Here is a 26364-nt window from a genome sequence, read left to right as displayed (position 1 = left end):
ACCAACAAAGCAATTGTCGATGACGAGCCTGAGTCAACCAGTGAGGCGGGGCAACCTACTGACGAGGAACCTTGCAAAGCTTGCAAACAGAGAGTCGTAAGAGAGTTAACCGAATATCATGAAGCAACCAGTGGCAAGAAATATCTCCATCACGACCATCCCGTAGAAGGGAAAAAGAGTCAAACAGTCGGAGTGGATAAGAAGACGACGAAAGCCTCGACGACTGGCAGCCTGAAGAGCCCACAAACAAGCCTATAACTCAGACTGAAGAGCCAAAGAGGCGTTACAGGCTCTCGAACAACCACCCAACACAGAATCTGAATAAACATCCCTAAAAATCCAACCTGCTCCCGTGCTAAGATCACAAGCACTCCAAGCTCCATAAAAAAGAAGGCAAACATCAAAGGTAGAGGAGGAGTCACCTTACAAAAAGCAAAAATCAGAAGCGACCAAAGTAGGGGGAAAAGGTCTCCCTAACAAGAGAATAAGGGACCTGAACCCTTGCGCTGAAACACTCCTAGAGATCCATTCCTGCACCAAATGGAAAATCACTCCAGGAGACAACACTGCTTATCAAAAAATCTTGTGGTTACGCACAAGCCACACTGCCCAACAAAAGGAGACAAAGGAGGTCAAACCGTCCCAATTCCGAGAGAAACGAAACTCAGAAACCGTGTCAACGAACCAATCAGTAAAAGGTTTCCCATGCAAAAGAGGAGGGTAGCCGACAAACGGAGCACAAGCCCAAAGATGGGAAGTGAAGACACAATCACGGAATAGCTGGGCTGATGTTTCACGTTCCTAGTGACAGATTACACAAGTTGGATCTATCGAAATACCCCTAAGCTGCAGACTCCCAAAAAGAGGCAAAGCATTGTGAAGCAATTTCCAGCAAAAACACTGAATTTTTGGCAGAATAGGAAACCCCTTGAAATGCTTCCACCAAGAGGCTGGAATTGTACCCGAGATCCTTGAAGACACTAAATCACCTAGTAACATAGCATAAGTAGACTTAGTAGTGAAAGAACCATCCCTAGAAATTTTCAAGTAGACAAAGTCATCCATCGGTTGAATAGGGCGATCCATAGCTAGGATGCGAAGCGCCGTTGAAGTATCAAAAAGCCGATGAATAGAGGTCTAATCCCACGCGTAAGAACGCGGATTAATAATAGAAGAAACATGTGTCGGAGATGCCGACACACCAGAACCGTTGCGAAAAACAACCCCCCCCCGGGACCCAGTCATCTTCAAGTATCCAAACCTTAGAGCCCGAACCAACTTTCCAAGCTATTCCTTGACCAAGAGTGGATAGACACAACAATAGGCTACGACAACTCCAAGAAGCCCGAGGAATCCTTCGAGTCTAAAAAGAACGCAAGGAAGGATACTTTGTAGTAAGCAGCCTCGAAACCAAAAGATAAGGGTGTTGGTGAATACGCCTGCACTGCCGAACGAGAAGCACCGAGTTAAAGCTTTCTTACCGACGAATACTCAAACCTCCCAGACCTTTAGGCAAATGAAGAAGAGACTTTGAACGCATCACTAAACCCCGAGACTGAGAATTGGATATCCACCAAAATCAATCCAGCAAATTGTCAATGCGAGAATAAACCGAAGGTGGGACCCTAAAAACCGACAGGATATGATTGAAAGAAGAAACCAATATCGAGTTAATTATAACCAATTAGCAGGAGAAGACAAACCAACAATCTTAAAGTCAGAAAGCCGCTTGACCACTTTGTCAATTAGAAAGCCAAAATCAACCACTTTACTACGACTGAACTCAACCGGTAACCCCAGATATGAAACAAGAGAGGGCTTGCAATGAAGTTTCAGACTACGAGAAAGATAATCCCGATAATCTTCTGGAGTGTTCGGGCTAAACTTGACGAACGACTTTTGCAGGTTAATCACCTGTCCCGATAGTCCGCAAAACTCATTCAGGAAAGCCACGAGATTGTCATAAGCGGAAGGAGAAACCTAAAGGAACAACAAGGAGTCATCCAGGAAAAACAAATGAGAAATTGAAGGAGCACCCCTGGAAATACAAATCCCCCGAATCAAAAAGTCCCTCTCGGCCTTCCTGAGCATCGTAAGAACTTCCATACATAGCACAAACAAATATGATGAAAGTGGGCCCCCTTGACGAAGCCCACACTGAGGCTGGAAGGCTGGGGAAGAATTACCATTGATTAGAACCTGATAAGAGACTGTCGAAACACACTGACTGATTATATGAATCTAGTAAGGAGGAAAACCATAAGCTTGTAGAGCCCAAAATAGAAACTCCCAATGCACCCAATCATAGGCTTTATTCATGTCCAACTTAAGAGCTGCAAAAAACCTCTTCTTGGCCTTTGAATTGTTCATAAAGGAAATGACCTCATGAGCGATCAACACGTTATCCGATAAAAAACGACCCGGAACAAAATTGTTCTGGAAATCAGCCACCAAACTAGGTAGGACCAAACGAAGGCGACTTGTGAGGCACTTCGCAATACAATTATAAATCACATTACAGAGACCAATCGGCCAAAACTGAGAGATTAGTTCAGGATTTTCTACTTTTGGAAGCAAAACAAGGAAGGTACGATTCCATTCTTTTAGCATATAACCATGAGTAAAGAAGTGTTGAACCACCAAAACAACAGACGAACCTACATCGGACCAGTGAGCTTTGAAAAAAGCTGAAGAAAACCCGTCAGGTCCAGGAGATTTATTGTCGTCGATGTAAAAAATGGCTTTCTGAATTTCCTTAGCAGAAAAAGGAGTCATAAGAAGTCATTGTTGAGTTGAAGAAAGAATCGGTAACTGTAATTGCTCCCATTAATCAGAGTGTTGAGAAGAATCATTACCTAAGATTGAATAAAGCTCCTTATAAAAGTTCAAAGATAAGGAGGCAATGCACTCAGGATCTTTTTGCCAAACACCAAATGAATCTCTCATCCCGTAGATCTTATTTTGACGACGTCGGGTCTGCACCAAGGAAAAAAGGAGACGGGGATGAGAATCACCTAAAGCATCCTATTTAATTTTACCAAACACCAAATGAATCTCTCATCCCCCAGGCCTTTTTACGAGAAACACACCAAGCTAGAGAATTTCCGAGATAAAGAGAACATCGGTGAGCCCAGGTAAAACAAGGAGATAGCAGAGTGTACAATTTCACGAACCTCGGTAGCAAACAAACACCAGTTTTCCACCCTATAAGGACGCTTTACATATCCTAAATCAGTTGTATCCGAGAGAATAATAGTTGTGTGATCCGAAAACAAGATAAGCTAGTGTACAACTTTTGTATCGGGGTAATCATGAAACCAAGAGGAAGAGGCATAGGCTCTATCCAGTCTTTCAAAAATCGGTTCTGAATCAATTCTATTATTAGTCCAAGTATACTTTGGACCAGATAATGGAACATCCACCAAATCTAACCCCAAACGCCAGCTAATATAATCCATCCTTCCTGGAATACAAGAACTACCACCCAATTTATCCTAGAGGTATTCTACTTGGTTGAAATCCCCAATCAAGACAAAATTTGGAATGGCTTCAAGAATATTGGTAATCAAATTCCAAACCTCCGAACGAAAAGAAATATGAGGCGAACCATACACAAACATCACATGCCTTATTTCATCTGATCTCCTTGCAACAATATACAGAGAAACACATTCTGAGAGCGGAATACAGGAACCAAATCCAACGGAGTGAACCAACATATAAACATACCACCACTTAGGTCTACAACATCCGCACCACTACAACCTAAGAAGGATAAAGATGGTAACTTTTGTACAACAATATCAACAGACACCATAGTTTCAAAGAGACAAACTATATCCAAACTATGAGAGCAGACTAGAGAGGAGACATAAGGAATTTTAGGGGAGTCCGCTAATCCTAAACCCCTACAATTCCAAACGCCGGCCTTCATGTAGACATTGGTGACCGAAAACGGGAGGTCACCGATCCCTTAGAAGTTGTTGTAGCCATTGAAATCGAATTTTCTTTGCGTTTCTTATAAGGTAAGAAACACGGAATACCACCAGATGCACTACATTTTGGAAATTGGTCCTCGGTTAATGGGATGCAAAAGGTTCAACTGCACCATGCAAGCGTTTCTTAAGTCCGTGATGCTTAATCCATTCCCACATTTTTCCTCCGCTCCCCCGCAGCTTCGTACCAGAACATGCGAGTCTTGTAGAAGGATGTTTCGGTTGTTTAAGAGGATGTGATCTTCATGAGGAGAATGGCACACTATTCATCCTGGGCGTAAAATTGGGCATGGATTTTGTAATAGGTGGGAAAGTGAATGGGTTGAGGTGTGGATGGGTTTTTTAACAGGAATGCTAATATGTTTGGTGGATTCAGAGTGCAGCCTCCTCTTTTTCAAAGAGAAGGATGGAGCAGCATACATAAGGGGTCTTTTTTTATTGGCTACTCTGAGGTTGGGGTGGTACAATGTTTGTAAAGAAACTCCGAAGATTCACTCTAGTTGGTCTGAATTTTTCAGTTCTTTTTAAGCCAATATTCGAATTGGAGAGATTATGATCGAAATCAGACATTGTTATCAGTCACCAAAGGATTAGGCATATAAGAAGACAAAGGACAAGTATTCTTCTTATGTCCAACTCTATTACACCTAGAAGACAAAACAAACAAATTCTCATATCTGATATTAATCCATTTAAACTCAAAGTTGCCGAGGTCCAAGAAGAAACCAGGTACTAACAGCTCAAACACATGAATTTGGAGCTTTACTCTAAGTAAGCATGTAATTAAGCCTGGTAGGGCTTCATCAATACACAGAATGTTCCAAGCCAAAGAAAGCATTGGTTTAACAACATCTAACTCGCATAAGTTCATATGTACCTCATCAAGGTGTACCCATATAGCAGCCTCTTTGAAGCTTATTTCCCTGATGGAGTCGCCTGGAGTCCAAGGTTTGAAAACTAGAAGAGCCGCCTGGTACGACAAAGATCCCTGCTCCTACATGGCGTCTCTGTCACAGGCATCGTAGTGACATCGTTATAGAGAAACATAAAGATATTATTGAACTTTTGTACTTGAATTTCCCCGAATTTAATCCACTGGTTTGACACCCATTCTTGGATTTAATGCTCTGAAAAATGACGATAGTCTATAAACTTGCCGAGAACTAGGTGATGAAGGAAATTGGAATTTTGGGATTTGTAACAGGACTATTTCCGGCTTGGGTAGTCAGAAAATTGAGGCGAATCCATTTCAAGTGACAGTAGAAATGAGAGATTAGGAAGATCGTGATCGAAGAACTAGGGTTACCAAAAAGGAGCTAAGAAAATAAAAAAACCACTTAGTCAAATGTTAATTAATACAAGTACTTGAGTCAACACTTATACTTTGCCATTATTATAAGATGCTAGTTCTAGACTTCATCGTTCTTTAGCTTGGAGCAATGTCCAATATATAACAAGGATTCAAGGCAATGGATGTTTCGGCGTTTCGCCATCCACCTAATAGGCTGATACTTGGCCACTATACTCTTACCTATAGTACTTGATTGCTAGAATATCAGATATCACATTTCAAAATCTGAACTGAATTCCAGTTTTCACAGCAACATTTCTGGAACAATGGCTAAAGCTAATAAAAAGAGAGAAAGACGTCCAAATACATAGATAGAGAACGTAAACCTGTTATTCATCAGTCAAATTTGAGTTATCAGGACAGCTAATACCAATAACACAGGAAGAGATGCTCTGAAGGCAACTTAAGGGAAGATTAGATGCAAGCAAGTCGGAACCTTACTACAGTCATACATAAACTTTCTGAATCTCCATAAAACAGAAGCTGAAATTTTGATGAGGAATAAAGAAGGTAGCAGAGCAGAATACAAATCTGTTACCAGCAGTTAGTCTTGATGCTACAATAAACACAGACGCACAAAGCTGCCTGATGCAACTCCAACATAATACATTTATAAGACAAAATTGCCAGTCTGCCAGCCAAGTATATGTATGATAAATAAAATGTCTTACAGAATATGTCAGCCACCTGAGGAAACAATTCAATCTGATTATGATCATTAATTACCAGCAAAAATTTAATTTGATTTATCGAGTGCAATCACAATCAACAGGTGCTAATCACAAGGTAATATATTTGTTAATCATATAGTACTTTCTTATTTCCTACTATAATATACACAGATGGCATGAATGAAATTCTCTGTCTTCTGTCGTGCATATGTACCTACAACAGTCCTAGAATTCTCACCAGGTGGGATCTTCTCTTCTTTTATCCTTTTTTCCAGCCAAACAAGCCCAAAACTTCTCAAACACCACAGTAAAGAAAGGAAGAAGTGAGCTCCAACATGGAGGATAGTGGATAGACGCAACTCCAATTCTAAACTATCATCAATTAAAGTGCTTTTAGGGTACTCCCACAATAATCGCATCTCATGCAGCTTCATCCACAGCCCACAGGAGCTTTGTTAGCACAAGAATCACAGATAATGAATAACACAATAGTGATAATCTGCTACAGGAGATGTTTCAGGGTAGCAAATTAAAACCATGATTAACCCACGCTTCTACGAAGTTCCGACTCTAAGAAGGGTAGGGGTGGATGTAAGTAGTCGTATCTCCACAACTACACATATTTGTCCATAGTTCTACTCTACATGCAATGACTGGCTTCCTCCTCCAGAATGTATAAGCAGTGGAGGCAGATATAAGCCATATAAATGTTTTATGGTGAAACGCCAACTATAATTGCCACCTGCCACGGTCAATTCATGACATTTTCGCTCTCCTACATCTTTGTCCTTCATTTAATACTTCAAAATCCAATTTGCTATACAAGCCAAAATGCTTATCTTCTTCTTTGGAGCAGCAATTACCAAACCTTCAAAATTTACATCTTTAACTTTCTCCACTTAGTATCCTTTGATGGTGCAGATAAATTGCTTTCAAATCAAAATTAATCCGACAAGTTCTGCATATCATAAATAGATCTTGATGCTAGTTCATTCCCATAACTGAGGAAATCCTGCAGGAGTTACTTCACAGAGGCAATATCAACCAATGACATGCTGTAATCACCTGTGTGAGTTCTTACTTCCATACCATCTTTGTCTCTTGTCAGTGGATATAATCATATAACTTTTAAATTCCAAAAAAATATTTAATACAAACAAGACATCCACACAGGCACAAAACAAATATATCTTCAATGCTAAGAGCTGACTATATGAGTGGTATAAGTATAGCGTGTTCCTCTTCCAATATCTGCTTTAGAAAATTTCCTAGAATACGAAAAAAAACCAATCTATGGACTCAAAGGAGTCACTTCTCCACTTTCTCTTTCACACCAGCCCTATTCTATGTCAAAATGTCTTTGTAACTATCTCACAAGAAAATTTTTCATAGTTCCCCAACTTCCTTGTAACTATCACAAATCTGTTCTCGAAAGTTTTAAACATCTACTGTTGCACAAAAAATCAGGCAATTAGAGTGATGGTATTGATGTGGTGAATAGGTGTAAGAAAAGGCAGAGAGAGTAAAAAAAAAAAAAGTGGATAAGGTAAGAGAGAGTGATTGGAAAGGTGTAAATATTATGGGGAAAGGTAGGATAAAAGGAGTTTACCAAAAATTAAAATAAAGTGAAAGTGTTAAGAACATTCTAAAACGGATGAAAACGAAAAGTATTAAGAGCTTTCAGAAACGGACATAGTATTTGTTAGGTCATTAGGCATAGGAGCTTAAAAGGCAAGCACTCAACAGGGTAAATACAAAGGAAGAAAGAAGCCAGAAAAAAGAAATATTGGAAAAGCTTACGTCAAGTCGTCAACCAATAAAATAAATCTAAAGAGAAACACACATCAAAAAATACCGAGATTCTACACCCCACAGTTATATCAACCCAGCAGCATATGGTTACTTACAGAGTCATAGTAGAAGCAATTGCAAAAAATAGCCCAGTACAACCATTAATAAAGAACCATTAGCACAATGTTAAGAGATGAACACTAGAAATAATTCAATGTTAAGCAACAGTCTTAGTAGAGGCACCTACACTTTCCTCTGTGCACAATTCACACTCCAAATATTTTGTTTTTCTACAATTCAATATCAATCCTCAAGTTTTCAACCCTTTCCTACAATTAATGACTTATCATTATCACCTGTGCTGGACTCATCTACTAAAACAATATGAACGGAAAACACCATGCACTATTGTCACCAACTCAACATGACTCATCTAGCGTAGACCATCTCAACTTATAGTTGAAATTTGCAATGAGGAAAGCACAACCTGATCAAGATATTGTGTAACTAGATGGGAGGTAAATGAACAATGGTGGGTGTTTTAAGAATTTTTACAGTCTATCACATAGCAACCTAATTCCCTATTCCCTAATTGCCCAGCAAACTGCAAATCGAAAAGGGCAAATTAATACGTGAATGCAGTACATATTGGCCTTATTTAACAATACTAGCCTACTAGGTATCAATGCTATCAAATTATTTACCCGGGACCAATCTCGTAATGGTGAATCAAGTAACAATGGTCTATCATCCAGAATATTGGAGATATAAACCTAGAGGTTCTACAGGCAAAAGAGATCTTTTCTAGGAAGGTTGTTCGTCTGACTATGCCACACAGATGGAAAGTCAAGCTCTCCTTGAAATGAAATTACATTCCCACACTCTCAACTAATAATTGATGTGCAAAAATTGTCCCCAAAAGGGCCAACACAATTTGCTGGTGGAATTGCATTACCAAGAAGTTCATATTTTTTAAATGTTGTCAACACAGACTTTACTGTTCTACTTTAAATCTCTTTCATGAACAAGTACACAGAACACACATCAGTCATGACTCATGAGAATCATGAATTCATGACTGGCAGAAAGAAAGATCTCCAAATCACAAGATAGAATTCAGGATGGTATGAACCTTAAGCTATACAAGAAAAAGTGAGAAGTTATAAGCATCAAGTGACTCAAGTCTCTCAGTATGAAGTGGACTAATTACTAAACAATAAGCCGCCAAACATAATCAGCATTTTAATGAAACAAATTATAGAGGCGCACATCAGTCAATTTTTAAAAGTTTATACAGTGGAGTCTCGCTTCAATAAGGCCCACCAAAGCCCACCCAAGGAGCGCCTAGGCGTAATAGGATCCCTATTGCATTTGTGTGTCTGGATTTTTTTTGTACATTGAATCAACCATAGAAAAAGAAAATAATCATCCCAAACAAATGTTAAAAACATTGCAGTAATGACATTAGCAAGTCCAATAACCATGGATGCAGAGAGAAAGGGAATTAAAAAAAAAATTTAAAAAAATTGTAAGAAAAAAATCCAAAACAATCACAGAGAAGCTATGATAGACAAGCAATATGATTCTATACTCCATCTGCCCATCCCCTTAAATTTCTTGCGATGAAGATCAAAAATAAAGAATATTTTTGAAAGGGAAAAAAAAAAAAAAAAAAAAAAACAAAAAGAGGGTCTAAGAATTTTAATCAGCCTTAACCCTTGACAGCACGGTGAAGTGAAAATAAGGGTCAAAAGATCACCAACATTAGCCTAGGGTTTAATAAGAGACTTCAGGTCTCTTTGATGCAAATTTAACGTAGAATTACAGAGTTCACAAAAGTTACTATAAATGATGAGGGAGGTTGCAGAATTTCTCATCTTCTAGATAAAGGAGGCAAAGCCAGATTGAAAGACAGCAGCAGCACAACAAAGGAAGATCGAGATGCTCTCATCTTCTAGCTTGGGCCTGGGCTTCAAAACTGAGGAGAAACCTCCTAGCATTTGAACAGTGCTTTCCATCAAGAACAGCAATATATCATCCACCTGTAGCATCAAGATGGCCTTCATACTCACTGTTTGGCTTTCCTCCCTTTCCAGAAAAAAGAAAATTCAACCAACTTTCAGATATTATGATGAAGGGAGCTTACCTTGTTTGATAGGGTTTAAATGAAATCTCCAGTCCAGGATTTGCAGCAACCCAGGAAAAGATGCTTCCTAAACAAGTGAGTCCTTGGGAAAAAAAAAATTGGCCAGCTTAGGCAGTTGGAAGACTTGAAACTGTCAACTAAAACAGTGGGAGTATGATGGTGGTTTGCAAGCTTCAGCATCTTTAGTTCCTGCATCACAAGAAGCTGTTCTGGACTTGGAATAACGACATCCAGACTCCAAGTCAAAAGGAAAAGGCTCAAGGATTGTACTACAGAAAATTTGTTTTCTTTCACAGAAGATACCATGGAGGCTAGTTGAAAAGCAGGGGTTGATGCAGAGATTAAACAAGAATTTTGAAAATCTGCACAGCCGACTGGCAACAGCAAACATATAACACATGCTTTCACCAGGGAACATTACTACAGAGTACACTATCCGTAGCTAAGGAAAGGTATGTTCAAGACAGAATAGTTGAAATGAACAGCATGACTGAGGAGCAGAAGGTAGTTGTAAACATACGTAAAGTATAACCTTTCAGCGTTCACGAGTAGAATTTGAATAGAAAAAGGACAAAAAGATAATTAGGGGGAGCAAAACAGGAAAAGTTTTACCAAATTAATAAACAAAAGAAATAACCTTATATCAAAAAAGCCTTTTCAATTACAGCCTCAACTGCATAGAAAATGGAGAAGAACTACTTAAATGCTGCTTGATAGAATAACAGAAGGGGGATGGCAGAGAGAGAGAGAGAGAGAGAGAGAGAGAGTCACTAGTATGAAGCTTTCCACCTCCTCGCAAGACTATCTTAAGTATGAAGCTTTCCACCTCCTCTCAAGGCTGTCGTAAGTATCTCTTGCACTCCTGCCCTCTTTGTAGAAGATCTTTTGCAATGTCCTCATTGTGGATTCATAAATAATAATCCTCTGATCCAACATATCATAGGCAAACCTCTTCAACTCTGAGAAACGGCCAACCTTACACAGCCCCACGAGGAGCACATTAGCACATTCATCAACAGGCATCACTCTATTAGCAAGAACAAAGTTCCAAATCTCAACCCCTGTCTCTGGATCATCACGTTCAAATAGCATCTCAATAGCTGCAGCACAATTAGCCACTGTAGGAGAGACTTCATTCTTTGTCATCTCTTTGAAAAAGCTGGCCACCTCACGAACCTTCTTGCTCTTTACCAGACATTCGAAGATCATATTATAAGTTAGCAAGTCAGGGAAGACTCCATAAAATGGCATCTCATCAAGAAAGCGGAATGCATTGTCCACATCATTGTTGTTGCACAGCAGACCAATCATGGCATTAAACGTGATCAAATTGGGCATTATGCCGCTACCCACCATCGTATCCCACAAAGGTACAGCATGGGTTGAATCATTCTGCTTAACAAGAATATCAAGAGCATTAGTAAAGAATTTCAAACCTGGTAAGCAGCCTTTCCCTTTCATAACTTTGAGAAACTTGACAGCTTCATCAACTTGTGATCCACGAACAAGAGTCATCAAAAAAGCATTGTATGCCGCCATGTTCTTCTCATCCCAACCAACACGAACCACCATCTCCCCAAACGTGGTCTTAGCCTTGGAAACATTGCCCTCTTTTTCCCAACCCTCTAACAAAATAGCAAAGGTATCCCCATCCGGTGGAACCTTCACCTTAATTTTGTCAAAGAAATTGTAAGCCCTTTGAGTTTGATCCTTCTCTTGACAAATAGCACTCAACAAGGAGTTCACTGCAACCACATCAGGCTCAACCCCATACTTCTCCATCACATCAAACGTCATAATAGCATCATCAAATTTCCCAACCGCACAATAGTTCCCAAAAACAGACACAAAGGTGGGAAGTGAAATTAACCCCTCTTCCTTCATAGACCTAATAGCAGCCCATAATTGATCAAACATCTTATTCTTCCCTAGCAAATCAACCATCAAATTCCAAGCATAAACGGACGGTTTATGAGCAAGCCCCGCCCAACGAAAGAAGCTCACAGCAGCATCAGGGCTACCATAGGAGAGCTTAAGCACCTCCTCGACAAGCTCGGGGCTAGGGGTGATGGCACTACTAATCAACGCAGCTTCGATATCCGATACCGGGGTTCCATAAATAATATCACATAGAATTCTAGTTCTAGGGGTCACATAAGGAACATCAAGGTAAGTTGGGAAACTACTTTTCCCTTGATTTCCACGCTGTATGCTTTCTGGGTATTGCGATTTTGATAAAGGAGGGACTAATCTTGAAGTATAATTGAAATTATAAAAATCACCCATGTCACAAAATTTGTTCTTGTTCTTGTTCTTCAATTCAAAGGTTCAAACCCTCATAATATTAGGGCAAATAAACTACTATTTGATTTAACAATGAAAGAAATCATGAAAAATGTTAAACCTTAACTATACCAATCAATCAAATTGCATCAAATGGGCAAATTATGCACAGAAAAACCGAAAAGATGGGTAATTTAGCAGCGATTTGAAGAGTAGAATCGCTTACTAGATTTGCTTCGGGATTAAAATTTGTTCTTTGCTGCGAAAATACCAATGAAAAGTTTGTGTCTTTGATGGAAATTGAACGCCGGAGTTGTGGATTTTGCCGACGACTGTAACTGGCAAATGGCGCTTAGGCTCTCAGGGTCCTTTCTCAACGAACCTCGAAGTATGTTCTATAACTTCTTTTTTCTTTTTCTTTTTTTTTTTTTTTTTTTTTTTTTTTTTTTTTTAGAAAGTGTTCTATAACTTCTACTGTCCCAGAAACTAAAACAAACTCGGAAATTATGTTTTGTAGGCTTCTTTACTACGCTAGCGTGAAGACACTACGCTTTCAAAAATGATGGACTAGGAATTGTGACCAAAGATGGCAAAGGGGTGTGTTGGGTTGTGCTCGTGTGCTCATGTGTTTGACCTGTTCTGCTCTATTCTGCTGAAATATGTTCTATTCTGCTATACTTAAAAATAATAATTAATATTTAATAAAGATAATAATAATTAATATTTTATAATAATAATAATAATAATTAATATATAATATTAATTGATAAATATTAACTAATATTTAATGATAATAATTAATATTTTATATTATTTAACACATTTTCTAATGTTATAAAAAGAGTAAAAAAATCAAATAATAATAATAATAACGTAGAAACTCTCTCGGTTTGGGGCGATTAGGGTTGGGTAGTTTAGGCTTCCACGTCATTTTTTCGGCCACTTCTCCGGCTAGTTTAGGAGGGTGCATCTCTCATGTTGGCGGCTACTTCTCAGGTTAATTTTTCTGGTCCAATTGGTGGCGAATTTCACGTCCATAATCTAGTCGTATTGAAGCTAATTTGCGGGTATTTTGCGTCCTTGATCAAGTTGTTTCTGGGCGTAATAAAGGCGGGTTGCTCGTTCATAATTCGACAGGTTCCACGTCTGATCTTCTGATTATAATTCTCCGGCGAAGGGCTTCGTTTTTAGGCGTATATTGTGCAGTTTTCCAAGAGTATTTTCTGGCGTTTTCTAGTCATATTTTCAGGCGTTTTCTGGTCGTATTGCAGGTTGTTTCTGGGCGTGTATTTTTGGCGTGTTTCTGGGTGAGTGCAGGCTGTTTCTGGGCGTGTTTTCGGCGTTCATTGTGCCGGCGAAGGGGTCCTTTTTCTGGCGTTATTTCACTAGCATTTGGGGGCATTTTTTAGGTGTAATTTGGTCCATCATCTCGTCTTTTAGGGACTGATTTGGGTGTTATTTTGGTGCATTATTACTGCTGTTTTGGGTACTGTTTTCAGGCGATTTTTAAGGGTTGTTATAGGCGGCAACAGCGTGTTTGCAGCGTCTTTTTGTACCCTCTGTTTTTGGTGCAATTTCTGTTACGGTGGATTGTGCAGTGGTTTTTGGTGGTGGATGTGGGTAGCTATGTCAACTGCTGTTGTGAAGTTTCATTGTCCTTTTGTGGGTCTTAGTAGTTGTCAAGATGGAAGTGGAAATGGCCTTACTAGAAGTTCTCTTATAAAGCATCTTTCTGATCGTCATTGTTGTATTGGTGTGCGGGATATCACACGACATTCTCTTACTTCTAATTTGGCTGTTTATAATGAGGCTGAAATTACTTTTTCGCGTATGGGGATTTGGTTGTGTGGGGTTTGCTACAAAACGCATATGCTTCGTTCAAAGTGTCATAGTACGGGTGTGGACGTGTCTCCCCCGGATGAAGGAGATGGTATGGTTCATTTTGTGCTTTATGGTTTTTCAAAGCCGCAAGCTCTCTCTTCTCCACCTCGGCTTGGGAGCATGGGTGGTTTGGTGTAAGATCAACATTGTGGTTTTGATGTGGCTCTCCTTGATCGTTTGTTCTCTAGGGGGTTTCGCACTGTGAAGTCTATCCCTCCCAAGTGTCGTTTGGGGTTTTCTCAGGTTTTGAAAGGTGCTCATGATAAGGTGATCTCTAAGCCTGATGACATTTCTAATTGGGTCTCTTTGTTGGTGTTACCTTTTTGCACCCTTAAAACCTTTCTCCCGCGGAGTAGTCGTGAGTCTCGGTCTTCGGTGAAACGACGACATCAAGAAGAGATATTTCTCGTGCTATTTGTTCTTGGAGTGCACCCGATGGTAGTTTGCAGCTTCTGAGGGAAACTCTGACAGAGGATTCTCCTACTTTTTCCGTCGTTGATGATGGAACCTTGATTTGGAAAAGCGTAATATCAAGCAGTGTAGTTTTGGATTGGATTAAGAGTTTTCCGCGTGGCACATCTTGTGGTAGGGATGGTTTACGTGCTCAGCACCTTATGGATTGCTTGAGTGGTGCTGCTGTGGCTGTCTAAGATGAGTTAGTTAACTCTATTTCTGGGGTGGTTAATCTCTTTTTAGTTGGAAGATGTCCTATGGAACTAAGAGAGTATATTGCTAGTGCTCCTCTCACACCTCTTGTCGAGCCTGGTGGTGGTATTCGTCCAATAGCTGTGGGTACTATTTGGCGGCGTCTGGTTTCGAAGGTCGGTGTTGTTATTATGGTTGGCCAGTCTTTAGGAAGTTACTTTGATGGTCTCTAATTTGGTGTTGGGGTTTCTTCGGGAGGCGAGACGATTCTTCATGCCGAATCGGTTGATTGAGGATCGTGGTTCCGATGTTGGTTTATCTATGTTGTTGGTGGATTTTCAAAATGCCTTCGATCTAGTTGATCGTGCGTTCATTTACGTGAAGCTCACCGTCGTTGTCCGAGCCTTTCGCGATGGGTTGAATTCTGCTACTCTAATCTAGCTAGATTGTATTACGGGGACCACACCTTATGGTCGTCTCAGGGGGTGCAGCAAGGTGATCCCCTTGGTCCTCTGCTTTTTGCTTTGGTTTTACAACCCCTGGTGTGTAAAATTAGAGGGGTGTGTAAAATCAGAGACACTTTTGATGTATGTCTTTAGGCTTGGTATTTAGATGACGGCACTATTATTGGTGACACGTTGGTGGTGGGGAAGTTCTACAGTTGCTTATGGAGGAAGGACCTCGTTTTGGGTTACATCTTAACGTGGAAAAAATTGAAATTTTCTGGCCTACAGAAGACCGTCGAAGCAGGCTTGTGGGTGTCTTTCCACCTAATATTGCTCGACCCTTGCGTAGTGTTAAGTTGCTTGGTGGTCCCGCTAGTTCCGATTCCGGTTTTCGAGGTAAGTTTGTGATGCAGAGGGTGACCAAGACCATTGCGCTTATGGATAGGGTTGCTAAGCTTAATGATCCTCAGTGTGAGTTGTTGTTGCTTAGGGCTTGTACCGGAGTTTCTAAACTCTAATTTGCTTTGCGTACTTGTCCCCCTAGTACTTTTGAGGTGGCTCGGCGCACATTCGACGAGACTTTTCGATCTTCCTTGGAACGTATCGTTGCTGCTTCAGGGCCTGGGTTTGGCGATTGGCAGTGGCGGCTTGCCACCTTGCCTTTTGTGTATGGCGGGCTTGGTGTTTATTTCGCAGGTGATGTTCGTCATTATGCTTTTCTTGCTTCGCGGAGTCTGTTGGGTTGCAGACAAAGCTTCTATGGCATGCTGGCGTTGTTGGCCTTGGTCGAGCCTTTGAGGATGCGTTGAGCTTATTCAATAGAACGGTGGAGTTTGACATTTTGAGTAATCCTAGTGAGGTCGCTGCCCCTAAACTCATGAAGAAATTGGCATATATATATTTCACAAAGTTTACCGATTCTGCGGAACCCACCTTCTCTTATCTCCTCGTCAATTAGCATTGTGGAAATCGCAGCAGGGAGATCACACCTCTACTTGTCTTCGGGCGGTTCCTATTTTGGGGTTAGGTCAGACGATGAACGCAAAGACTTACTGATGTGTGTTATGCTACTGCTTGGGTGTTCCATTGTTCTTTATCTCGATGTCGTGCTCTGCTTGTTCAAGGATTTTTACTGGGGATTTTTTCGGTGATCATGTGGTGTTGTGTCCTGGTATAGTGGGTATTAAACATCGGCATAATATTGTGCGGGATACCCTTGTTAATGTTTGTTATCGGGATTTCAATTAGAAAGGAGGTTGACATTGGGTTGTCTGGAGGGAACGACGGGGCCCTCAGACCCGCAGATGTGTTACTTTATTCTTGTGATCGTGGTCGCGATGTCTGTGTTTACTTGACAGGGTCTTCTCCTTTGACACAGTCTGGGTTATATGACTTTGTTTTTGGTCGAGTTGCGGCTGATGCAGCTCATCGGAAGCGGGTCAAGTACGAATCCAGTTGTCGGGCGATTGGATATGGCTTCCTTCCTTTCTCTTTCTCTACACTTAGGGAATTAGAGAAGGAGGTGGTTGCATTGCTGAAACGGATCCAGAAGTTCTCGAAGACTCAAGACATTGGGGCACGCGTTGCTGCTCATATCTTCACTAGAATAGGATTTGCTATTGCTAGAGGAGTGGGGGCCCAGATTGTATCTCGGCTTCCCAGTAATTATTTGTAGGTTGTATGACTTTGTCTTTTTGAAGATATGATGATGATGATAATAATAATAATAATAATAATAATAATAATAATAATAATAATAATAATAATGTTGTTGCGCTACTGAAGCGGGTTCAGGCGTTCGCTAGGACTTAGGATATTGGTGCTTGTGCAGCTGCTCACATTTTCAACAGGATCGGGTTTGCTGTAACTAGAGGGGTGGGGGCCCAGATTGTATCTCAGTTCCCACTAAATTCTTGCAAATTGATTGACTTTGTAGATTTTTGTTATTATTATTATTATTATTATTATTATTATAATAATAATAATAATAATAATAATAATAATGTGATAGTAATAATAATAATAATAATAATAATAATAATAATGAAATCTCCTCTGCTCTACTCTACCCTGCTGAAATCTGCTCTGCCCTACTCTGCTATGCCCAGAAGCTCAAAAGAACAGGGCCTTAGTGTATGATATATAACTCATTTATTATGTGTATGTTATATTAGAAGAAGTTTTTAATATGACTCGACCTTAAAAATTTGATTCATTTAAAATGATTATATCTTTTTACTCCTTATCAGATTATGCCACATTCAACTCTTCTCTTGTTCCTTTTCATCTTTGAGTATTGTGCAACATTCAATTCCTTGCTTATCATGTTGGAGATGAATTTCCAATTATTGGTTCTATACATAGGCTCAATTCTTATAAGCCGTCTAAATAGTGTAAAAAAAAAAAAAAAAAGTTCTTCAATTTTGAAACAAAGTTGTCCTACTAATTTGAGAACGAGCATTCTACTATACGAACGGTCTATCCAAAGTACGAGAATGAAACATGGTAAACATGACCACAATTTTAATATCTTAGAGCGGCATATGAGTATTAATATGGTATTATGGCAGCCTCTAACTATGGTTAAATGTGCTTATCTTCTCCTAGTCTACCCCGTAAGCTTGGTGATGAATGTTATAATCTAGGAATTTATGTAATTTCATTAGACTTACTCCATAATCTTTACTAATTAGCCTCCGTATGGTACACAGTTTTAACAAAAATTGAAATTCATAATGTGAAATTTTAAGTGCACCAAAAAACAAAAAAAAAGAGAGGTATTTTTGTCATTTTAAAGAAGAGATCATTCAAGTAGCTTTAATGGAAAATGGGAATCTATTAGAAATGAAGAAGCTCACGAGTTCCATCAATGGTGAAAACCAATAGAAGGGGGGATATCAAACAAGCAAACGAAAACACCTTCCCTTTAGGGCTAACCATTCCCTTAATTTCTATATTTTTACTTAGGGTTTTCGTTGGATTCGGCGGCGAAGCCATGGAAAATGGTGGTATTGAGGTTTGGTGTCCGCCATAGATGGAGCTTGAAGAAGAAGATGAAGGTGTGTGGGATCAGAGAAGGAAGAAGAAGATAAGGTGTTAGTTGGGTGGGGATTGAAGGAACGAGGAAGGGAAATCATGGAAAATGGTGGTATTGAGGTTTGGTGTCCGCCATAGATGGAGCTTGAAGAAGAAGATGAAGGTGTGTGGGATCAGAGAAGGAAGAAGAAGATAAGGTGTTAGTTGGGTGGGGATTGAAGGAACGAGGAAGGGAAATCATGGAAAATGGTGGTATTGAGGTTTGGTGTCCGCCATAGATGGAGCTTGAAGAAGAAGATGAAGGTGTGTGGGATCAGAGAAGGAAGAAGAAGATAAGGTGTTAGTTGGGTGGGGATTGAAGGAACGAGGAAGGGAAATCATGGAAAATGGTGGTATTGAGGTTTGGTGTCCGCCATAGATGGAGCTTGAAGAAGAAGATGAAGGTGTGTGGGATCAAAGAAGGAAGAAGAAGATAAGGTGTTAGTTTGGTGGGGATTGAAGGAACGAGAAAGGGAAATCATGGAAATGGGTTATGGATCCCTAAAATAAGTACTTCGTATTAGTATACATCCATACAAGGGAAAAAAGTTTAATTATTAAAGTAATGGTGGAAGAGGCAACAAAACAACCTAAATTAGGAAGAAGAAATGCAAGAAAATTTTTAAATTTTTTTGGGAGTGAGGGTAGTCATGCACTGATCTTATGATAGGTACGTACAATTTTCTAGATTTAAACCTATGGAAGGATATAGCACAGAGGAAAAAGAAAAAATAAAAAAAGAGGAAGATGTCAATACTCATTAGTGTATTTAAATCGGAATTTTTTATAATAGCATTATGCATGCACAATTTGGAAAGGGAATGATATCACCGACTTTTGTTAATGTACATCAATATTAAGTTCAGATTAAAAAAAACAAACTAGAGCTATGTTAAGTTCATCACCTTATATAAAAACTTATTTTAGGTTAGATCACATAAAAACAGGTTCATATCAGAAAAAAAAAAATTTGTATTTAAAATGTATGTTATTGTTTTATGTGCAATTTTTTTTGCTAAATATATTTAATTTCGTAATGAAAGAAATTATGATAATTATATATTTGAAAAATATACGTTAATATTAATTAATATGAATATAATAAACCTCATTTGATATATATATATATATATATATATATATATATATATATATATATATATATATATTTTTTTTTTTTTTTTTTTTTTTTCTTTTTCTTTTTTTGGATTAATGTACATGTACGTTTCCAAAATAAAATAAAATATTTGAGTATGTACCAAAAATTTGGAAACATGTTATCTAATGTTATAGAATTTAATTTGGAAATTGGAAATGTGACAATTTTTATTTTCAAATGTTTTTATTTTTTTTATTTTTTTTTTATTTTTTTTTGGTTCCTCCACTCGGTTCACCCTTTGGGCTAATCTGGATTCGGGGCTCAGTTTTGAGTGGTTAGATTCCAATCTCCTCCCAATTGTTGTTGCGGGGGATCGGATATGCGGTCCTTTCTACCAAGTGCAGCCTCAATCACCACTGCACCAACAACCAATTGGTATTTTCAAATGTTATATGTACCAAAATTAATACATAGTGTCAAAAATTAAAATGTGTCATCTAATTTGAAACGGAGGAAGCAAATATTTCTGAGTCATAGATATTAAATATATCTCTTTAAATGAGTATTAAACTTTTATAATTTTAATTACTAGATTATTTTACATACTTATGGTTGAAGTTTTGTTACATCGATTGATTTGATTGACAAACATTTTTTTTTGGAGGGAAATGATTGACAAACATATTTGATCGAGATAATGCAGGTAACACGCGACACGAGACACACAAATACACAATGTTTCGTGGGCAATTCCTTTTTAAAAAAATAATAATAAAATAAAAACTGGCGAGTAGCAATCACCAAGCTATCAAATTTGGCTCATCCCAAAAAGACAACCATGAACCATCTACTTCTCAAGTTTTCCTCCCAAATTAAACTTAATTGCTTACTCTCAACATTGGTTTTTTAAAATCAATGACCTTATAAAAAAAAAAAAAAATGGCAAGCATAATTTCATCATCTTCTTACAATACTCATCACAAACTTTTACTACAATCATGTCATCATCCATCATCACAAACGTTGATGCGGCAAAACAAGAATCTGATGAGAACTTTCACCAAAACCCGAATGATGAGTATTGTGGAAAAAAGATGTAGAATGAGATTTATGGCGGTAATGGGTGATAAAAAGCACGGCAGAGTAAGGCCGAGGTGGGCGGAGGTGGTGAAGTGCATGGCGGCGGAGGGAGGAGGAGTTAGTGGTGCACCACTGGTGACGGAAAAGTATAGATACACGGTTGTTTGTTTGGTGGCGTTTGTAATGTGTCTTTGTAATGCGGATAGGACTGTAATGTCTGTTGCTATTGTTCCTTTGGCTCATACAAATGGTTGGTCCACTTCTTTCGTTGGAATTGTTCAGGTAACATTAGATTATTCTTATGATCTTATCAATTATTGGTTTAATTTCGCTTTTAGCTTGAGGGTTTGTTAATGATGACTCACATTTATTATTGGGATTTGGGGGGAAATTATTATTGGTGTTATGTTTTATTTGATACTTGTATTTATTATGTTGCTATGCATGTTTGAGGATAGTTTGATCACATATAAGTGTAATTAAAATTTATGTTTATAAATACACAATTGACAAGCCATGAAAGCCTAATAGCAGATATTGCCAATAAATTTAAGAGGTCTTGGCCTAGTGGTTCAGAATCTTAAGACCGATAATTTGTATACATTAAGTCACAAGTTCAAATTTAGTTAGAACAATAGAGGATTTCTAAGTTCAAAGTGGCCTGCATATAAGGCTTATAGGGTTCCATCCTAAAGCTATAATATTAGTTAGAACAATAGAGCACTCCTAGGTCCGAGGTGGCCCGCATATAAGGCTTATGGGGTTCCATCCTAAAGCCATATGGTGATAGAAAGAATAACCCACATGGCCACAACCTTATAAACTAGTCACCCTCCTCCCTTCATTTTTTCATTAATGTGGGACATTTGTTCTAGGAACACACATGAGAAACTTTAACGATAATGATATTAGTAGTAACAACATTAGTTTTATACATCTAACTATATTGTATTGAAGCATGGCTTTCGCAAACTAACATATGTGAGTGTTCCACATTGATAAAGATGAAAGAGTTAAAACACTTTATAAGGTTAAGGGGCTATTGCTCCCATTGCCATATGGTTTTGGGATGGAACTTCCTTTAATTTGTGAAGTGGTGCAACTTAAGCCCGTATTTAACATGGTATCAAATTTAGGCCTACTGCCTATGGTTAGGATGGTTTTAATGTACTTATCTCACATGTGAGGGGGAGTTTTATCATATTGATAAAGGATGAGAGTTATTGCCATATGATTTTGGAATGGAACCTCTTTGGACTTGTGAAGTTTTCTCTTTCTTGGTGACGAGTGCAGTCAGAACTCGTATTGGACTTGTGAAGTGAACTCCCTCTATTGGTGACAGGTGCGGACCCGTATTTAACATGGTGTTCCACATATTATCAAAGAGTTAATGCAATATTGCAATATTTGGTTCAATTCAAGAAGCTCCACATATTCTCAATGTATGGTTCCACATATTTTCTTATTCTCAAAGTGTCGATATGATGAGAGTGAGGGATAGCTCAAGTGGTTAGAGCTTTCCTCCTGGTTCTAGAAGGTCCTTGGATCGATTTTCACCCCCGCCCTTGTGGCTCTCTAAACACCAAAAAAAAAAAAAAGGTGTTGATCTGATGCAGTGTATGGTTGATGTTTTCTACCAAAATTTCTTTACATGATTATTCATGGTAGCCTCCTTGTTACCTCATAGAACCACATGAGGATGCAGGACTAACTTATACTTGCTTGAATGGATGAGCCTTGAACTCGCAGCCTTTGGGTTGTGATTCAGGGAGTAAATTGCTACCCTTCTTCCCAGGCCATTGTCTATCTAGACTATGTCTTAATAGAATTCTTGCCTGCAATGAAGTATAGATTGTGTACGAGTTTGACTTAACGCCTACAATTTCATAATAAAATGTTACTTGTCTAGTTTTATTATCCTTTGATTAATTTTAGGGGATACCCCCATTAACTTGCACAATAATCTGGTTTCTTGGTTTACATAATGAGCTTAGGCTAGACACCTATGCATCCTCTACATTTAAAAACATGTTAGATACGGAGTTTAAGAAGTATTTACTGATTCATGACCAGCCATTGACTCTGCTTATCATGCTAGATAACCAGATGATCAAATCATGCATTATTAAGGGAGTATGGACATGCAAATGCTATATATGAATGTATCCATTTCATATAATTTGTTTTGCTTGCAGTCATCATTTCTATGGGGCTATATAATATCCTCTGTAATTGGTGGAGCAATAGCAGACAGATTGGGAGGAGCACGAGTAATGGCATGGGGTGCTGGATTGTGGTCCTTGGCCACTCTTCTTACTCCATGGGCGGCCAACCATTCTGCTGCCACCCTCTTGGCTGTTCGTGCTCTTTTTGGCCTGGCAGAAGGAGTAGCTTTCCCTTCCATGAACATCCTCTTATCAAGGTAATTCCTTCTTTATCAACGGCCATTATCTTTATATGTGCATAAATCTTATTTTAACATTATGCACATCAGTTAAAAGAAATTTTCAACTTAGAAGTTTAAAAGAAATTTTCAACTTAGAAGTTTGTAGTTGTGTCTGCGCCCCCAATCCCTTCCCCCCACCCCCAACTTTTTATTGTTCCAAATCTACTTGTTTTACTTTCATGATAAAAGGAAAATATTTTGGCCACTCAATCAGCAAAGAAAGTACAGTGATGACAAAATTTATCTGATAAATAATGAAGAAAGACTAGAACAACGGAAGATTTTGGTACTAGTTTGTATACATTCCTAACTGACAAGACATGATTATAGTAGTTTAAAGGTCTATTTTAGGCTATCAAGCTTATGCATTATTCATAGCAGTCACTTTCTATTTTTTTTTTCAGAAAAAAAAATTTTAAGTTAAAATGAAGTAAAAGAAGACAGGTTGCTTTGATTACCTTTACTTTGATTAGGTGGTTTCCAATCCATGAGCGTGCACGAGCTGTGGGAATCTCCATGGCAGGATTTCAACTTGGAAATGTAGTAGGCTTGTGCCTTACTCCAATTTTAATGTCAGTAGTTGGAATATCAGGACCTTTTGTGTTGTTTTCTTCTCTTGGACTACTTTGGCTGGTGGCGTGGGCTTATGGAGTTGGAAGTGATCCTAGAAATAGCCGTTTTGTCAGCAAGTTAGAGGTCCAACTTATTGAAGCTGGGAAGGCAGTTGATACTTCTCACAGCAATGGCAAAAACCATCGTCTTCCAATAGGCCTTCTCTTATCAAAAAGGCCTTTTTGGGCAATCCTTCTTGCCAATATTATCAATAATTGGGTAGGATTATTTTATATTTCACAAGTTCTACAAAACAAAGGAGCTTACAGTCTGATTGAATAACTAATGCCATATAATTCTTGGATTATCAGGGATATTTTGTTCTTCTTTCGTGGATGCCTATTTATTTCAATACTGTAAGTAACATTTACAGTACATGCTGCTCCTTATGTTATTCAAAGGCATCCATTCAGCTTTCGTTGATGGGTTTAGGCTGTGTAATGCAGGTACTAAATGTGAACCTAAGAGAAGCAGCATGGTTTAGTGCTATTCCATGGGGAGTGATGGCGGTATCGAGCTTTGTTGCTGGCTCAGCATCTGATTATCTAACCAAAGCTGGCTATTCATTGGTATTTGTTCGTAAAATGATGCAGGTAGTTTGTCCCTTTCCATACTTCTCTCTGCATTCTTCTGTTTACAGATCATGATTTTCTACATTTTATTTGTTGGCATTTCTGTTTTCAATTGATCATGCAGTTATGATGTTTGCAGTCTATAGGATTTATCGGACCTGGATTATCATTACTCTGCTTAAATTATGTCAAGACTCCAGGAGTTGCATCTGTCGTTCTTACAGTTGCTCTGAGCTTGAGTTCTTTCAGTCAAGCTGGGTATTTCCTCAATGTACAAGTAATGACCCCTTATCTCTTCTTCTCTCACCAAAATTTTCTAAGTCAGTGTATGTTATCTTAATGGATGTCAGCTAAGTCAATTAACAATAAGCCTCAGAGGTGATACTTGTTTAGGTCAAAATCTGACCGTCATATTCGACCAGGTTTCAATAGGACAAAAGCTAGATTAATAAATATGCAAATGCCGATACAGGTTCAAAGAACAAAGATATTTGATTAAAAGGAGAAAAACAAAGGGGAAAGGGAGAGGGAGAGACGATATGATGACGCAGAAAACCCAAGAATAAGGGTAGCGTTGAGTCCACCAATCTACTAATTTGAGAATTAAGTACAGGTACATTGTAGGTTGTAGTTTGATCAAGAATGAATCTGTAATTTGGTTGCTAATTGCTATAGAAAGGAAAGCTTAGGACTCATCTCTTGTGTTTTTACAATGGTTTTTCATCCTATTTATAATAGAAGAGCCTTTTGAAGCCTTGCAACAGCTCCTTTGTTGATTCCTTGAAAATCGGGGTTAGTTGCTAGGTTCACCTCCGAGATTCATGCCATACTCTCCTTGTGCTTATCCATTGCCTTTTTGACTTGTTCAAACTAATAGCTAGTTGGAGTTTATGGTACCTATTTTTATGGAATTTCTCTTGACTCATTCATACTTGGATTCTCTTAGAATATTCCTTGGAAAGATATTCATTTAACTTCCCTTGACTTTTGGTAACCTGGTTATTGACTTTGTAGTAACCTGTAACCTGCAGACATTTGAACCTGTAGTGATAATTTAGGCATAACAATACTCAGGAGTCAAGTATATAGTTTGGTCTCGTACGTGTTAAAAGTGATCTCTTCACATTTTTTTTTTGAGATGGGTGGTATACAAACCTGTATGGTAATGTTATTTTGTAAAATTGATGAAAATGGGTCTTATTGTAAGTTATGGTAAGATTAATTTAATTTAACATGCTCTCTCTAGAGTGATTGTACACCAGCTCAACAATTGGTGTCTGGCGTGGACTTGCATATAAACTGTCTTGAATATTAATCGAGATCTCACAAAATTTGTTGTGCAGGATATTGCTCCATATTCAACAGGGCTTGTTCATGGTACATTATCGATCTCTTTCTATACATATAGAAGTAGCATATAAGAGCATAGTATTGGATACTGATCAGCCAAATTTGTTATCAACAGGTATTACAAATGCAGCAGGGACATTGGCTGCAATAATCAGCACCATTGGTGCAGGCTACTTTGTGGAATGGCTTGGATCTTTCAAAGCTTTTTTGACCTTGACGGCAATGCTTTATTTTGCTGCAATCATCTTTTATAATCTTTTCGCCACTGCAGAACGAGTAGTTTGATATCCGAGCTAACCGAGATCATAAATTGTACAGATATGTTAAACTCACAATATTGCAATGTTGTAATATTTTTTTTTTCTCAGTCAGATGTAATTATTCAGCCTAATTATTCGAAAATGTGTATTTCTTAAAAAAAAAAATAAATAAATAAAGAGTACAGAAATGAAACATCTTGTTTCTTTTACTACCTCCATTTCCGAAAGTTCTTAACATATACTATTGGCACACATTTATGGATTTTTTTAGCGTTGTTTGCTGAATAATCCTTGCATACTGTCTTATCTAGCTTTGTGCATTGAACCTTGATATTTATTTACTCCATTTAAAAAAAAAAAAAAAAGAAATTTATTGAGACATAAGAGGTTGTGCATTAATGAACCTTTATTCATGATTTGGCATGATTTTGGCCTCAATTTATGCCAACACATTGTTGATTTACTTAGAGATTGACAGCTTGAAAATGTCAAGTGTAAAAGATCATCGATTTTGTAGTGATTGTAATGATATATTTTGTTGATTAGTAATGTGTATAAAGACATCAATTATGTTATGTAGTGAGTATGAATCTTTCAAAATTATAATCTCATAAAATGACAATGAAATAATCATGTCGCCACATACCATTCACATCGAACA

The 26364-nt window shown here is 38.3% G+C and overlaps 2 protein-coding genes across 2 annotated transcripts; one reads left to right on the top strand and one right to left on the bottom strand.

Moving 5' to 3' along the window:
* Positions 1 to 10459: 10459 nt before the first annotated feature.
* On the bottom strand, positions 10460 to 12928 carry LOC110719352 (pentatricopeptide repeat-containing protein At1g77360, mitochondrial-like). The gene has a single exon (XM_021898265.1). It carries the CDS (start codon positions 12238 to 12240, stop codon positions 10756 to 10758), a length of 1485 nt encoding a protein of 494 aa, XP_021753957.1. The 5' UTR covers positions 12241 to 12928; the 3' UTR covers positions 10460 to 10755.
* A 6610-nt stretch (positions 12929 to 19538) lies between these two features.
* LOC110719351 (probable anion transporter 3, chloroplastic) lies at positions 19539 to 25871 on the top strand. The gene is made up of 8 exons (XM_021898264.1): positions 19539 to 20745; positions 22659 to 22885; positions 23383 to 23740; positions 23833 to 23877; positions 23968 to 24114; positions 24233 to 24370; positions 25437 to 25470; positions 25559 to 25871. The coding sequence occupies exons 1-8, from the start codon at positions 20323 to 20325 to the stop codon at positions 25726 to 25728; spliced, it is 1542 nt and encodes a 513-aa protein (XP_021753956.1). The 5' UTR covers positions 19539 to 20322; the 3' UTR covers positions 25729 to 25871.
* Positions 25872 to 26364: the final 493 nt, after the last annotated feature.

Source organism: Chenopodium quinoa, unplaced genomic scaffold (assembly GCF_001683475.1).
Source record: "Chenopodium quinoa cultivar QQ74 unplaced genomic scaffold, ASM168347v1, whole genome shotgun sequence".
Taxonomy (NCBI): Eukaryota; Viridiplantae; Streptophyta; class Magnoliopsida; order Caryophyllales; family Amaranthaceae; genus Chenopodium; species Chenopodium quinoa.
This window is presented reverse-complemented; position numbering and strand designations above follow the sequence as displayed.

Excerpts from the sequence above, each read along its gene's own strand:
- LOC110719352 (XM_021898265.1), bottom strand. The coding sequence starts at position 12,240 with ATGGGTGATTTTTATAATTTCAATTATACTTCAAGATTAGTCCCTCCT.
- LOC110719351 (XM_021898264.1), top strand. The coding sequence starts at position 20,323 with ATGGCAAGCATAATTTCATCATCTTCTTACAATACTCATCACAAACTT. Across the intron at positions 22,886-23,382 it reads ATGAACATCCTCTTATCAAG|GTGGTTTCCAATCCATGAGC; the intron begins GTAATTCCTTCT and ends TACTTTGATTAG. Across the intron at positions 24,115-24,232 it reads TTGTTCGTAAAATGATGCAG|TCTATAGGATTTATCGGACC; the intron begins GTAGTTTGTCCC and ends TGATGTTTGCAG.